Consider the following 16202-nt stretch of genomic DNA (forward strand, 5'->3'; position numbering starts at 1 on the left):
ACAAACCTGAAGGCCTCTCTCCCAAAATACGCCTAAAAGTAACTGTTCTTCAAACCTATCCTTTCCAAATGTGCCAGGATATAGCTATAAAACCTTCTTTTCTAAGACATGCCAAAGCCAGCAGTCCCCAGGCCCTTCCGCCTACAGAATGGGAAGAGGTAGCTAAGCTGCCTTGGAGGGTGCTTTCCAGATGCATCCCTCAAATCAGATGGGCCAGAAGACTGTCCTCTCCACAAACACCAGAAAGAGCTGGGTGGGGAATCCACTTTTGAACAAGATCAGGAGACAGTTGAGAGTGGAGCTCTCCGTCTAAAAACAAGACGTGTTCTACAGAAACATATCAAGAAGCAGATGAATCGGGATAGTTTCTCATACGACACATAAAGGAACTGCAGGGACTAATGTCTCCACCTGTAAAACAATCTAGGAAGCACCTAGCCTGAGGCATGCTCGCCTCAGTGCTCACCTACCAGGTGACACTGAGCCTGGAGAACAGTCAGGTGACATATGTAAGAAACTGTGGGCTTTAGGACCTCTCTATTGAGACGCTTATGGAATTTAAGAATAGGATGTAACTAAAGACTGCCTTCCAGAACCAATTCAAGGAAGAACATGTTCAAGGGTAGGACCCTAAAACACACAAGGAAGATGATAATGAAACTGATACTCACCCCACCCCCCAATGACAGGAAATTAGGCTATAGAGATGCTCAGAAGTTAAAGTACTTGCTACAGAGGACCCAGGTTTGGTTCCCAGCATGTACATAGTGACTCACAAAATGTCTGTTAACTCTAGTTCCAGGGAATATGATGCCCTCTTCTGGTCCTATTGAGCACTAGGCATGCACACGGTGTGCATACATATATAAAAGTAAAGCAGCCGGGCAGTGGTGGCACATGCCTTTAGTCCCAGCACTTGGGAGGTGGAGGCAGGCAGATTTCTGAGTTCAAGGCCAGCCTGGTCTACAGAGTGAGTTCCAAGACAGCCACGGCTACACAGAGAAACGCTGCCTCGAAAAACCAAAAAAAAAAAAAAAGCAAAGCACTCATACGCATAAAATAAAAATAAAAATAAAATCTTAAAAAGCCAAAGCAGGAAAACCAGAAATGCCAGGAGGTCTGCATCATCCTCAGGACAGAAAACGATGTCTATGGTTATGCTGTAATGGTGCATGCTGGACATGGCATGCACACCTTTGATCCTATACTTGGGAGGTAGAGGCAGGCAGAGAGTGAGTTCCAGGCCAGCCAGGGCTACACAAAAACAAAACAAAATAAAACAAACAAACAAACAAACAAAAACAGTGTTCAGCTACTGTTAAGGTCTGGTAGCATTTATAACAATGTTTTTTATGTGATTTTTTTCTCAAAGCAATATAGAAATATCTATAATTTTATTAATATCTTAATTAATGGGGGTCTCCCCCCTATTTCCAGAGCATATACAAAAGAGAAAAACTAACATTTTTTTAGTCTCTAACTCATAAACTGTGACCAGCTATGTACATTAGTACTGCTCTGCTCCAAGCTTGGTGTGAGGGTCTGTGTGTATGTAAGTGTACACTCTGCTCACCATATAGGATATGGTGAAAGAAAGGACAAATGAGAAAAGGAGGGAAGCAGGCTCAAGAGGTTAAGGAACTTGCATCCCAAACAGATGACCTGAGTTCAATCCCCGGGGCCTGAATGGTAAAGGAGAAAATCAACTCCAGAGAGCAATCATCTGACCTCCACACCCACATAGTGTAGCACCCATTCAACACACACATGCACGCACACACACACATGCACACACATACATACATGCACACACATATGCACACACATACATACATACATGCACACACACACATGCACACACATACATACATGCACACACACATGCGCCAGCGCGCACACACACACACACACACACACACACACACACACACACACTAAATTTAATTTGAAAGATTAAAAAAAAATTAAGCCAAATTCAGACCATCAACATCACATACATTCTGGGTGTGGCAGTGCGTGTCTGTGGCCTCAGCATTGAGGAGGCAGGGTAGGGTGGCCACCGGCCAGACAGTCTAGGTGCACTTGTGAGCTCCAGGTTCAGGGAGAGACCACTCTTGAAAACTAAGATTGAGAAGGTGTATGAGGTGGTGCCGTGGATAAAGGCACTTGCCAAACAAGCCTGGCAACCTGAGCTCCACCTTCAGAGTCCACAGTGATAGTAACTAACACAGACTCTCCGAAATTATTCTCTAGGAGTGTCTTCTGTGAGTGTATCATGGCATGGATGTACCCACATTCACACAGAGAGAGACATGTACACACACACACACACACACACACACACACACACACACACACAGATGTTTTAAACTCCACACTGCCAGTTCTCAAGGTTTTTCCACGACAGCGGTTTTTCCACGACAGCTCTCACAGAGTGAGATGCACACACCCATATTCACACCTGGATAAGCCTTGTTCTGGAGCTGACAATTCAAGTCACACCCTCAGAAAAGCAACCTCATTCTGCCAGAGATCCATCCTTTTATTCTGGGTTTAAAAGGTGGTGTCTACTGGCCTGTAACACCAAGCACTAGGGAGGGGCACCAGTAGGATCTAGAGTTCTAGGACAGTCTGAGCTACACAGCAAAACCCAGATTCAAAATATTAAAACGAAAAGCCAAACATAGTGTCACACACATGCGATCCCAGCGCTCGGAGTTAGAGGCTGGAAGATCAGCCGCTCAAGGTCATCTTCCACGACACAGAGCTCAAGGCCAGCCTGAGCTCTGAAAGACTTGTCCCCAAAAGCCAGAGATGAAATAAAATATCAATTATTTTCAGAGTTATTAGTTTCATTATTATGTAATAAAATTTTGCAATATAGCTCACTACAGTTTGTGTGGCATGTCAGCATATCTTGTCTCTATACCCAAAAACGGCTAAATAAATGGCATAATTCTACATCTGTTACAGCTTGTTCTCAACAAGTTTAAACATTGAGGAGAAGCTTGAATAATTTAGCAAACACTTATTTCATTTTCTGAACTAATTGCTCGAGAATTTTTATAATCCTGTTATTAAATTATTCCCATTTATAACATTGCCTGCCCATTACCACTCACTCACCAGCTGTTATCAGATTAAAAATCACCTGTGTGCTACTGCAAATGGCAGGGCTAATCCTGTCTCTCCCACAGGTTCACATAGAATAAATACATTGACTAAAAGCCCAGATGTCCCCAGGGGGCCTAAGAATGCTCATAATTGGTTTGATTTTCAAAAACAGCCTGATTGACACCGATTTCTTGAAAAGTATTCAACTGTTTCTCGTGTTCACCCTTTTGTCATTTTACCTCCACACAGAAATATGCACAGCCCTAGGTACTTTCAGTTCTTAGCCAGTCATTTGGGAAACGGTCAAGTTTTTCTTTAAAGAATTTAGAAGGGGACTGGGGTATGGGTCAGTGGTATAACATTTGCCTCCCACATGCAGATATTCCCTAGTACAGGAAAGAAAGGGAATTAAAAAGAAAAGTCCAGCAACAGCCTTATATATGTTTGTGATAATTGAGTTAATCTAGAATAGTTAAATAATAGCGTATGGCTGTAGAGGCCTGGAATCAGTCTCTGAAAATGTCCGTGTCTTAATTCCCAGAACCCAGCCGGGTGTCAAAAGAGACTTTGCAGATAAATTAAATCAAGGAACTTTCAGACTGGAGAGAACTCATCAGCGCAGAGCCTTTGCGACTCTTGCAGAGGGTCTGGGTTCAGTTCCCAGCACCCACATGATAACACACTGCTGCCTGTAACTCCAGTTCAGGGATCCAACCGCCTCTTCTGATCTCCATGGGCACCAGGCACACACATGGTGCACAAGCACACATGGAAGCCAAACACTCGTGGGCATAAAATTTAAAAATGTAAAAGATGAGAAATATGTGAGCCGTCTTCCTATCTAGGAGTAGCTTCTCAAGGCTGGAAAGGAGAACAAACAGAATCATCACCCCATTTTAGTCTCCCAGAAAGTATAGAGAATGTGTGTTGTCTTAAGGGCCCCTGGGTTATGGTAGTGTGTTATAGCATATATATATATATATATATATATATATATATATCACTATAAGGACATTCCCTCTTTTTAATCACTTTTATATTCCTGTTTAAAAAAATCTTTATGTTGTGTGTGTGTGTGTGTGTGTGTGCGTGTGCGCGCGCGCGTGTGTTCAAATGTGGGTGTGGGTGCACAAGTGTCATGGCAGTCCATGGAGCTCAGAGTACAGCCTCAGTTCCATGAGCTTCTCCTGAGGACTCTTGCTTCTCCCTCCTGTCTCAATAGAGAGAAGCTAGGATTGCAGACACACGGCCACATCTGGTTTTAGAACTCTGAACGCAGTTCCTCAGGCTTACATTGCCGGTGTGTGATCCACTAAGCTGCCTGCCGCCAACCACTGTGGGCTCCTACTTCTTACCTGCTTTGTGGACCTAACACTTCTCTGGCTCCAGAATCAACTTTTGATTTTTCTAAAGTTAATAGTAGATATCCTTTTCTGCACATGTTAGGCAGGGCATCTGAGCTACATCTCCAGAGCTGCCCTTTCTTTTATTAACACTAAATAATATGAATTGCACCGATGTGAACAAGAAAACTTAAGTGGACAGTGCTCAGAGTCTGCTTGTTTGGGAAGTTCAGAGACCAGGCTTGCCCTGTGACTACAACCTGGGAAAGGTTACTACTGCCTCTTTAGGTCTCAGTTTTCCTATCTATCTATTAGAAAGAAAGAAACTCAATGGGTTTCTACTTCTATATTGAGGACCATTTGAAAGCAACAAAAGCTATTGACTTTCTCCACGGAAGTAAAAATCAAATGTGCGCATCTGCACAGATGTTGATCTTCCTCTTACAGATACTTCCCTAGTTTAGGATCCATGAAGAGACCAGGGGCTAAACTAACTCTGAAGTCAAGGTATCTGACACTGATATAATAATAATAATAATAATAATAACTGTTACTATTATTATTGCTATTATTGTTGCAGGAGAAATAATTGAGAGGTCGAGAGAGCTGTGGGATGGCTCAGCAGTTAGGGGCACTTACTGTTCTTGCAGGAGATCAGAGTTAGCTTTCCAGCATCCATGTCAGTCAGCTTACAACCATCTATAACTCCAGTCCTGGGAAAGCTGAAGCCCTTATCTGGCCTCCTGGGCAAATTCACTTGTGTGCACATCACACACATGCACACACTTGCACACACATATGTGCACACATACATGCGTGTGCACACACACACACACACAACTGAGCCTGGTGTGAAGCACCTAGGAAGTGGAGGCAGGAGGACAACATGGGCTACATAGTGAAACCTTATTTTTAAAAAGGAAAGGAGAATTGAAAATTTGGGATTCTTAGCACTGCCCATAGTCAGCATCACTGTATCTTTCTTGCATTTGATATTAGATTAAAGTAATAATCAGAATCAGCTCCATTTTGCTGCCTGGCATCCCTCTCCTGCTGCACTTGGCCCATTGCAACCCACAGAATTTCACAGTGTCAGCTCTTTTGGGTCATGTGATTCAGTTCTCTTCTGTGGCCTGATTCCACGTACAGCATCCTCAGCAGATAGGGAAGGGCCTGGAAAATAGCTCTTTGTCTCTCTACACAGTACTTCCAGGGCCTTTCATCCAAAAGCAGTGAAAATTCACTGTCAGGCACTTAAAAGAATTTAGGTATACCCAGAAAATACTTTGGAGCCTGACATCTTTTAGTAGTGTTAAATATTTTTATAAGCTAAAAATTTTAGAAAGCAAAATGAAAAATAAGTAACAACTTTAAAAAGCAAATTATAAGCTGAGTGTGGTGGCATATGCCTGTAATCCTAACACTTGACAAGTAGAGTCAAGAGAACCAAGAGTTCAAGGTCACCCTCTGCTCTAAGGTGAGTTTGAGGCTAGCCTGAGCTACAGGAGCTCTTAAATAGACAAAGAAAATCATAAAATCTATTCAAGTGTGATAAGCACAGATGGGAATGAGTTCAGCGGTGAGCTCTTCCCTATTGTGAGGATTATGATGCTTATAGTAGTGACGGTGATGGTACTGATAGTGGCGATAGTGATTATCTCCTTCTTGATACAAAATTAAGTTAATTTGCTGAACATGAAAAATTAACAAACCGGGTGGTGGTGGCACACGCCTTTAATCCCAGCACTTGGGAGGCAGAGGCAGACGGATTTCTGAATTCAAGGCCAGCCTGGTCTACAAAGTGAGTTCCAGGACAGCCAGGGCTACACAGAGAAACCCTGTCTAGAAAACAAACAAACAACAAAAACAAAAAAAAAAAAAGAAAGAAAAAAAAGAAAAATTAACAAAGGCAATAGCAATAGGAACTAAATTAAAATAAAGAATCAGGGCTGGAGAGATGGCTCAGTGGTTAAGAGCACTGACTGCTCTTCCTAAGGTCCTGAGTTCAAATCTCAGCAACCACATGGTGGCTCACAACCATTTGTAGTGAGATCTGACGCCCTTCTGGAGTGTCTGAAGACAGCTACAGTGTACTTATAATAAATAAATAAATAAATAAATCTTTAAAATAAAGAATCATGGGCCCGGGGAGATGGATCAGCCAGTAAAGTGTTTAGTCAGAAGAGAACCTCAGTGCACCTGTCAAGCACCCATAGAAACAAAGCAGGGACAGGAGGGCCACTGGGGTTTCCTAGAAATCAGTCTAGCTGAGTTGGTGAGTTCTTTGCTCATTGAAAAGTCCTGCCTCAAAAATAGCACGCAGAGGAACTGGAGAAATGACTCAGCAGTTAAGAGCCCTGACTGCTCTTCCAGAGGATTCAGACTCAGTTTCCAGCACCTACCTGGCAGCTCACAACTGTCTGTAACTCCAGGATCTGACAGCCTCACACAGACACACATGCAGGCAAAACACCAATTCACAGAAAAGGTAAAATAAAAAATAACATAGAGAATTGAGGAAGACTCCCAACTAAAGCCTCCAACCCACACAAACACATGCACACTCCATGCATGCATATACATAAACACAAGAAATAAAAATTAAACAAACAAGAAAGATGCTTAAAACTTAGGTATCACTATCAAATGGAACACAATAAGAACTGCCAAAGTGCTTGCCCAACAGAGTATGGGGACTTGAATTCGAATCTCAGGTCCCACATGAAGTTAGATGCCATTGCACACACCTGTAAATTCAGCATCTCCTAGGAGATGAAGACAGGAGAGTCCTCAGATGCTCCTAGGCCACTCAACCTGCCAACAAAAGACCCTGGGGACTCCTTAATCCCAGAACTCTGGGAGGTAGAGGAAGGCTGATCTGTGAGTCCAAGGCCAGACTGGTTTACAGATAGCCAGGGCTATCTGTCTGTCTTGGAACAACAACAACCCCTGCCTCAGACAAGGTAGAAGGTGAGGATCAAACCCTGAGGTTGTCTGCTGAGCTCCACACACCAGCCATGGCACGCCCTGCTCACACCCACACCAAGCGATGGCAGACCTTCTCACACTCACACATGATGTGCACACGGACTCAAAGGGAAACACAGAAGATGGTCAAATTATTAAATGGGGGAAAAAGTCTTTTAGTAAAAGCTCTGCTGTGTAGTAAAATGAATAAAATGAACCAGAAGGAAGAGCCTAACATGCTAAGAATAAAAATTCTCTGTGGAGAGCCGGGCATGGTGGTGCACACCTTTAACCAGAGTTAAGTAGGGGTCGGCAGAGTTGGCGGATCTCTGTGAGCTCCAAGACAGCCAGGGCTCCATGGTGTGGCTGGTCTAGAAAAGGAAGAGAACATTTTACTGGAACCCTCTACTCAACTTCAGTCTTGAGTCCAATCTGGCTAGACTGGCTCTGGAGAATTCAAAGTATATGATGGGTGGTGGCAGGACCAAGAGAGCACCTGCCATCTGGTGTGGCTGTGTTTTTATATTTTTAACTCTAAATCTGACTCCATACCTGCATTCCACGAGCACTCGGTCAGGCACACACATGCACCACAGACTCCTCTAAAATGATTAGTGTCACTTGAGCTCCTGATTACTCCTTGGATGGTAAGGAGTTGCTTACCCTGGTTCACTGCTTTTTTCCTGAAAGTCTCTGTAGGTGCAATCAGGAGGGAGGAGCATTTAAATGCTATCCACCTTATCTCTAAAAAGCAGTGCTACCCCCCCCCCCCACAACAGCTGATCCTGCAGCTCCTCACCCGGAAGCTTATCAGAGGCTGTCTCAATTCAGCCACACAATCACCAGATGTCTCTCCTACTGTGGCTCAGAAAATACTGTCATTCCGACATAACCACTGTGTCGCAGGCTGGGGGGAGGGGGTGGTTTTTAAATAAGGACTAAGTACTATTCTTAAATTTTGATAGTTCCACGTAGGAAAGGTTGTAGGCACATGAGAACAGAGCCCTGTAAAGCTGAAAACAGAAGCCCTTTTCTAGTCACACACGTACTTGTGGACACGGGAATACATTTTCATTCCAGGAGTGTTTGATTTTATGAGAAATAGGAACCCATAAAATGTCTCTTAGTTGGAAAATAAGTAAAATGTACATCTACATGTATAGGGTGGAATATTTACAGCTGTAAAAATGGATAGCCATGTAGTTTGTGAATAAATATGAAAGCTCTATGCATAGTTAAAATAAATTGATCTTTGAGGCTTTATAAGATGTGTCAGAGCCGGGTGTGGTGGTTCACGCCTTTAATCCCAGCACTTGGGAGGCAGAGGCAGGTGAATTTCTGAGTTCGAGACCAGCCTGGTCTACAGAGTGAGTTCCAGGACAGCTAGGGCTACACAGAGAAACTCTGTCTGGAAAAACCAAAAACCAGAAAAAAAAAAAAGATGTGTCAGGACAGGCAAGATGGCTGAGCAGGTAAAGGTGTCTGCCCCCAAGGCTGAGGATCTGAGTTCAATCCTAGGACCTATATGAAAGAGGGAAAGAACTAACTCCAGAAAGTTGTTTTCTAACCTCCACATGTACACACCTATGTACAGGAACACACACACACAATTTTAATGAAATCGAAGCAAATGAAGTAACTATAGATAGACTCAATGTCCTCACAAGGATAGGATCAGAAAAAAGCAAACTCTAACCTGAGCCTTGAAGCACGGTATCATTCTATAAAACTGACAAAGACAAACTGTGGCTCTCCAGCTTGACTAGGGCAAATCAATATATGAAGTAATATGAGAACGTTCTGGGAAATGTTTATTTAAAATAAAGCACAAGTTACCCCTAAGGTAGACATTGGGCAAGACTCTAATATTTGGATTAACTGACTCCTGAAAGCTATCCTCTGGCCTCTCCACATGCACTGGGGCAAGAGTTAAGTTCCACACCAAGGCACATGAGTGTTTTGCACACACCCACACATGTATTACTTATAGTTAAACCTAACTTCTTATATTATCACACATGCTTTATATTCTATTGGGTTCTTCAGACTTTTGGTCTCACTTGTATATACAAATGAACTAAAACGAGGGGGCTTTTTGTAAGAAAATATTTCCTGCTGCACCATACCCACCCATCCACAGCCAGCACGGTCTCTTAGCCAAGTTCTCTGTAATTAGAAAAAGTGTCTAAAGGCCCTGCTCAGCTTTGGACTCTGATAGGGATCATAGATAGTTAGAGACAATGACTCCTTGCAGAAAAGAGATGCCAGCAGATAGCTATCAGAAGCGCAATTTGAAGGGCCAGCAAGATGGTTCCGTGGGCAAAGGTGCTATCTATCCAACAGGGCTGACTACCTGAGTTCAGTCCCCAGAGCCTGCAGGGTGGAAGGAGAGAACTGACTCCCGAAAGCTATCCTCTGGCCTCTCCACATGCACTGGGGCAAGAGTTAAGTTCCACACCAAGGCACATGAGTGTTTTGCACACACGCACGCACATACACACACACACACATAAATAAATGTAATAATGCTTATATTAAACATTGAAGAACCCATGAACGTCACTTCTTTCCCTGACAGTTTGGGGAGCCAGAACTTAAGAGCTTGGCTCCCTGCTTGACATACCTGTCAAAAACCACTGCAGAATAAGCCCTCTCCGCAAAGATGACATCCGCAGCCCAGAACTCCTTCGTAGCCTTCAGACCTCTGCCTTTGCCCTCGGAAGTGAAGACCTCCACGTTCTCCATGCTGCCTATTGTCATCTCAGAGTCTGTCAGGCCTTCGAGGTGGCTCGCTCACACTGAGCCAAGCCTCTTGTCCTTGCTGCTATTTAGCTCCTTCATCGTCCCAAAGAGCAGGACTATAAATGGACTGGCCACCTCCCCTTCCCAACTCCTCTCCAGAGCTGGGCCCTCACCTCCCCCTCCACCACTGTGTCAGGAGGGAAAAGGCCAATGAAGAGTGGCCTTACAAAGGTCTCGTTCATCACCCAGAAAAGACACCAAGACAGAAAATGACCACAAGCTAGTGTGGTCCTGACATGGATCCTGACAGACAGGATTTGAAAACCCACTTAAAGATACTCCCAGCATGTGCTGTGTTCTGAACTGCGGTCATATTCAGCTTGAGATGAAATCAAGAGCACTTGGTCAGTAGGCTATTTTTAGCCTCCAGGTGCCTCTGACAATCAAAAGGAGACAACTGGAGTGGACAGAGAAAAGAGGCAAAGTAATAATGGCTGCCCTGGGACCCTTCAGCTGTCAGATGCAGACTTTCTCAAGTGAGGTGGGCCCCTTGCCCCACCCCCACCCTAGTGTCTCCCCGTGGCAAGAAATAAATAGCAGAAGCTAAAATGAGCCTTTTGCCACATATGTAGCAGAACTCTTAGGACTCAAGGGACATTGTTTCTCTCCCATGTCAGCTGTGTCTCTCACAGCAGCCCACCCCATGGCATGGAAGTCAGAATTCTCAGCATCACTGGTGATACAAGACAGCTGGATTCAGAGAAGGCAGGATTGAAAAGAAGAGCACCCGTCTCCCAGACCTTTCTACCAAACTCCCTCAAGGATGTGTCTGTGGCCAGGAAAGTATCAACTTGCTCTGTCCCTCCTCTCACTCAGGAGGGGCGATATTAGAGGCATGGTTCTAAAATCCCGGTGAATTTAGCACCACTCCTTGGCCAACTGGCCTATCTTACTAAGGTTGAGGGAATGGCCCTTGCGGATTCTGCTCTGTGGCTTAGCTTCTGTGTAGTATTTTTTTTAAATTTCTGGTTATGTTTAGATTCTGGGTTGTTATAGTTTGAGTGTGACCCTCACAGTTCAAGTGTCAGAAAACATAAATGAATGGGGGGGGGGGGGAGGAAGAGAAGAAATAAAAGGAGGTACATGTGACTACTCTCAAATTGTGGAGGAGATTTTATTCCAGGTAAAATGGAGAAAGCCGGCAGAGTGCAGTCCAGGCTGATCGTGACCTGAAGACTAAACTGAACTATGAAAAAAGAGAGGGGGAGGAATAAGAGAGCAAGAGAGGTGGCCTGAGCCCAGAGGCCAAGAGATCTTCATAGCCCAAATGCCTGCATTATATAGGGATCTGGCTGGGGGAAGGGATGTGGAAGCCCAGCCCTGGGAGAGAGAGACTTAGGATGGGGGAAGGATAAAAGTGCTAGAAGGAGCTAGAGGTACTGAATGAGATTTGTCCTGGGTTTAAGACCTAACAATAACCAGTGCTGCATTCAGGAGAGTCAGCACATCTTAGAATGATTAGTTCATTAGATCTGCGCCCTCACAAATGAATGAACCCATTATCGAGAGAATGGAGTCCTATGAGTTTGGCCTCTCCCCCACCACATATCCACTGGGGACCTTTTGCCATTCTGTGATTCAGCAAGAAGGTCTTCAGAATCAGGAGTCGATACATTTTTGTTCACTATAAATAACCCAGTGACCCCCTGTCAATGGGCAAAGAGACACCTTGGTGGTGGTGTTCTTATAGCTGTCAGCAGGTGACAGTGCTTTGTTGATCAAGCATCCTAGCTTGATGCCTGGCATGGAGGTTTGAATATGCTTGGCCCAGGGAGTGGCATTATAGGAGGTGTGGCCTTGCTGGAGGAAGTGTGTCACTGTGAGTCTGCTGCTACCACCTACAGATGGAATCTTTGAAACAAGGGTGATAATCTCTGCCTCACTGGTGTGGTGGGCGAGAAATTAGGTGTCCTGCGCAAGGACAGCACAGGTCTTGGCATTTCAGTGATTTGCTTTATTTTATTTACTCCGTCATATCCCCTCTAAGTCTTCAGGATATACCAGAAGTTCTGTGTCTTCATCCAAACTGCATGTCTCAAAACCCCTTAAGCCATCCAACGCCCTTGTCCGACAGCATGTCTTAATTCTTAGAATACCAGAGCTAGAGAATCTCAGCTATTTCAGATGTATCCTAATGAGCAAAACTCAAAGCACCACACACTCCCAGCTGTTGTACTTACTATTCTATTGCTGTGAAGAAACACCATGACCAAGGTAACTTTAAAAAGAAAGAATTTAAATTGAAGTCTTGCTAACAGTTTCAGGTGGTTAGCTCAGGATCATCATGGTGGGAAGCACTGTAGCAGGCAGGCATGGTGCTGGAGCAGTCATTGAGAGTTTACATCTTATCTGCAAGATGGAGGCAGAAGGACAGAGACTGGGCCTAGTGGAGGTTTTTGAAACCTCAAAAGCCCACCACCAGTGACACATCTCCTCCAGCAAGACCACACCTTCTAATCCTTCCCAAAAAGTCTACCAACTGGGAGCTAAGCATTCAAACATGAGCCTACGGGGGCATTCTCATTCAAGTCTTCACACGTGCTACTTTAGAGGCTAGGGCAGGTAGATTGTGAGTTTCATGTCATGGGCTAAATAGCATGACCCTATCTCAAAGTAGGAGAAGGATAATAAGAGGAAGAGGAAGAAGAGGAGGAGGAGGAGGAGAAGGAGGAAGAGGAGGAGGAGGAACAAGAAAAGCAATAAAGCCGGGCAGTGGTGGTGCATGCCTTTAATCCCAGCACTTGGGAGGCAGAGGCAGGTGGATTTCTGAGTTCAAGCCCAATCTGGTCCACAGAGTAAGTTCCAGGACAGCCAGTGCTGCACAGAGAAACCCTGTCTTGGAAAAAGAAAGAAAGAAAGAAAGAAAGAAAGAAAGAAAGAAAGAAAGAAAGAAAGAAAGAAAGGCAATAAATAAATAAATAAATAAATAAAATATCACTGATGCCAAGTGTAGTGGTTTGAATGTTTGGCCCAGCGAGTGACCTTGTTGGAGGAAGTGTACCACTTTGGGTGTAGGCTTTGAGAAGTCCTAGCCATGTGGGAGTCAGTCTTCTACTGTTTGCCTTTGGAACAACATGTAAAACTCAAAGTTCCTCCAACACCAGGCCTGCCTGAACACTGCCATGCTTCTGTCTATAATGATAATGGACTGAACCTCAGAACCTGTAAGCCAGAGCCAATTAAAGGCTGTTCTTTATAAGAGTTGCCATGGTCATGGTGTCTCTTCACAGCAATGGAAACCCAAGCTAAGACACCAAGAGAGTGAAAAAAAAAAGTATGAGTTTTTCAACCCAGTTTGAGTTTTCAATCCATTAAGTGCTCTGTGTCGACAATGCTCAGTAACCCACAGCCTTTGCAACAAAAGCTCTGAGGGCAGTGCTCAGATGGGCAAGGACTCAAACCTACTCTAGATGCTGTACTGGCACATGCTCAGCCCAAGCCATGGTCAAAAAAGAAATCTACCTGACCTGAGGCAGAGAGGAAAGACAAAGACTCAGGCTCTGAGCTTTAGCTGTGTCTGTGGATATTCATCTCATCACAGTAGAGTTACGAAGTAGGAAGTCAGGTGGAAGACAGGTAGCCCTTAGAAGATGCCCAAGTTAAAATATAAATGCCACCTTACAAATGTTATCTATAGAGTCTACCAAAATTCGTGTAGAAATAGACTTTCTATCATGAAGCATGTAGAGGATAGAAACATAATCCAGTTGTGGTATTTGAAGGTTCTGGGGAAAGTAGTAGAAATGAGGCCGTAGGGGAGACCTTCATCTGACAGTACTGTGGCTTTAAGAGGAAAAAGGATGTGAGTGGGGATGTTTTGTCCCTCAGAGCAATGTCCTGCTCCATCTTGGACCTCTGCAGAAAGTCCCACCAACAAGAGGACTCCGACACATTCAGCCACCTGACCATGGACTTCCCAGCCACCTGAATCATGAGTCAAAAAGCATATTCCTTATAAATTAATCTGCGATATTTTGTTGGGGACTCCAAAAATGGACTGAGACACATGGCAGGAGGAACTCTGCAAATATGGCTAAATTCAAGATCTTTCAGTGAGAGGATTATCCTGTATTATCCTGTGTAATCCTGATGGGACCAATGTAATCATAGCAATCTTCATAGGAGGAAAGCAGGGACAGAAAAGATGACCTTGGAGGCAAGAGGATCAGAGTCTGAGACACACTGCAAAGGCCTTCCTTGCTGATTTCGAAGTTGAGGGGGTGGGATCAGGAGCCCAAATATCCAGGAGACATGTGAAAATTAGAATAGCTAAGAAAGAAACCCCCACTCCAGAGCCTCCAGAGGGAGCTTGGTCTTACTGACAAGGTGAACGCTATATCCTTTTGATCACCAGAACTGTAAGGTGGTTGTAAATGTACATTATTTTAAGTCACTAATTTTGTAATAATTTGTTACCTCACTAATAGGAATCTAACATAAAATATTACCTTTGCCTCTTATTACAGTAAATATAACTAACCATTTCTCATAGAAAATTCCAGACCAACCAGGACTACACAGTGAGATCCTGTCTCAAAACAAAACAAGCAAACAAACCTGAAATGAAATTCAGGAAGAATGTCATTTACTAGCTCACAGCTAAAAACAAGCTATTAGCTTACTTCAATATAGAAGACACTGAAAGTTAATGTACAATAAATTAATATATGTGTGTTGCAGATAAAGTATGTTGCTATGCACTCTGGTCGAGTCAGTTTGACAAGCCGAGAGGCTTGGAAGCTACTCACGAGACAGAAGAGTTTCACGGAAACTCACTCCTGGAGTCTGGCGTTTTCTCTAACCCATACATAAATATTCCATTCCCACATTAGTCTGAAGTATGGATCCGCGTGCTCTCTTTTAGTATTATCCTATTATAAGTGCCTTTTAAGATTGAATTCTGACATAGCTAAAGCCTTCGCCAGTGTTCCAACAGTCCTAGAACGTCCTTGAGCAAGACCATGGGCTTGAAATTCAGTAAGAATGTTGCTATTCAGTGACATTCAGAATTGCCTCTGGTATTACACTATCACTTTGAATAAAAGCTAAGGCACTGCCCTACACAGGAATTTACCATCACCTAGGAAGAAGGAAGTTTCAGACCTAAGGAGAAACCAGAATAGATACTTAGAACTATAGCTGAGTTACACCCATACACACGTATTTACAATGGCCTAGGGGGAAGGTGGACTATACAATAGACTAAAATAGGAACTATGGCAAGGGCACGAAGCCCTTGACCCTGGCTTCTAAGATTAAGTGAATCTTAGGTGGAGCCCTTTTTGAACCCTGTTGTTAACAATGAATTCTATCCCAGGTGGTTCCCTTAGACCTTCTGTGTTTGCATTCCTCTGTTTTATGTAAGAATCCAGTAACCTCTTTGTACCTTGCGAGTGTGTCACCCAACTTCCTTATTTTCTTCTGTATAAAAAGTTTGATGCTCGATTTGACATTACATTCAGATTCTACACAACCTCTCCTGTGTGCATCGGTCTGTCATTCCATCTGATGCTTTGCCCACCCACGACTAGAGAGCTGTTCCATGCAGACAAAGGGGCCCAGAGGGTCTGCGGCAGTATGGAAGGCTCATTTCCATATGTTTGGGTAGAATAACTACAGAAGGAGGCAGAGGTGGTCAGATCTTTGCACTTCCAAACCTATTCACTATGACAGTGAAAGCTAAAACCGGGGTTGACAAATCTGGGTACACAAATCTCTAAAGGGGAACTGAAGTCTCTAACGTGACTTTATAATGCAGTAAGCATTTCTTCTTGGAGTGCTGAACAAAAGGGATATAATTGTTTCTTTAATCAACAAGAAGACACATTCATTAAAAAGACCCCAGAATATATTAAAGTGTTTTAAAATCTTCTCTATGATAACATAACAGTTCTAGGGGCTGGAGAGATGGTTCAGGCTGTGAGTGCTATACTGCTCTTGCAGAGGGCCCCAGTTAGGTTCTCAGTGTCTATGCTA

General features: G+C 43.8%; 1 protein-coding gene across 2 annotated transcripts in view; it reads right to left on the bottom strand.

Annotated features, from left to right (window-relative positions):
- The window catches only part of Smyd1 (SET and MYND domain containing 1), a 48342-nt gene extending 38081 nt beyond the window's left edge, over nucleotides 1–10261 (bottom strand). For both annotated transcript variants that reach the window (NM_009762.2, NM_001160127.1), the window contains exon 1: nucleotides 10048–10261. In NM_009762.2, coding sequence (NP_033892.2) covers nucleotides 10048–10184 — 137 coding nt within the window. In that variant the 5' untranslated portion in view covers nucleotides 10185–10261. The remainder of the gene's footprint in view (nucleotides 1–10047) is intronic.
- Nucleotides 10262–16202: the final 5941 nt, after the last annotated feature.

This window comes from Mus musculus, chromosome 6 (assembly GCF_000001635.26).
Source record: "Mus musculus strain C57BL/6J chromosome 6, GRCm38.p6 C57BL/6J".
NCBI classification, from domain to species: domain Eukaryota; kingdom Metazoa; phylum Chordata; class Mammalia; order Rodentia; family Muridae; genus Mus; species Mus musculus.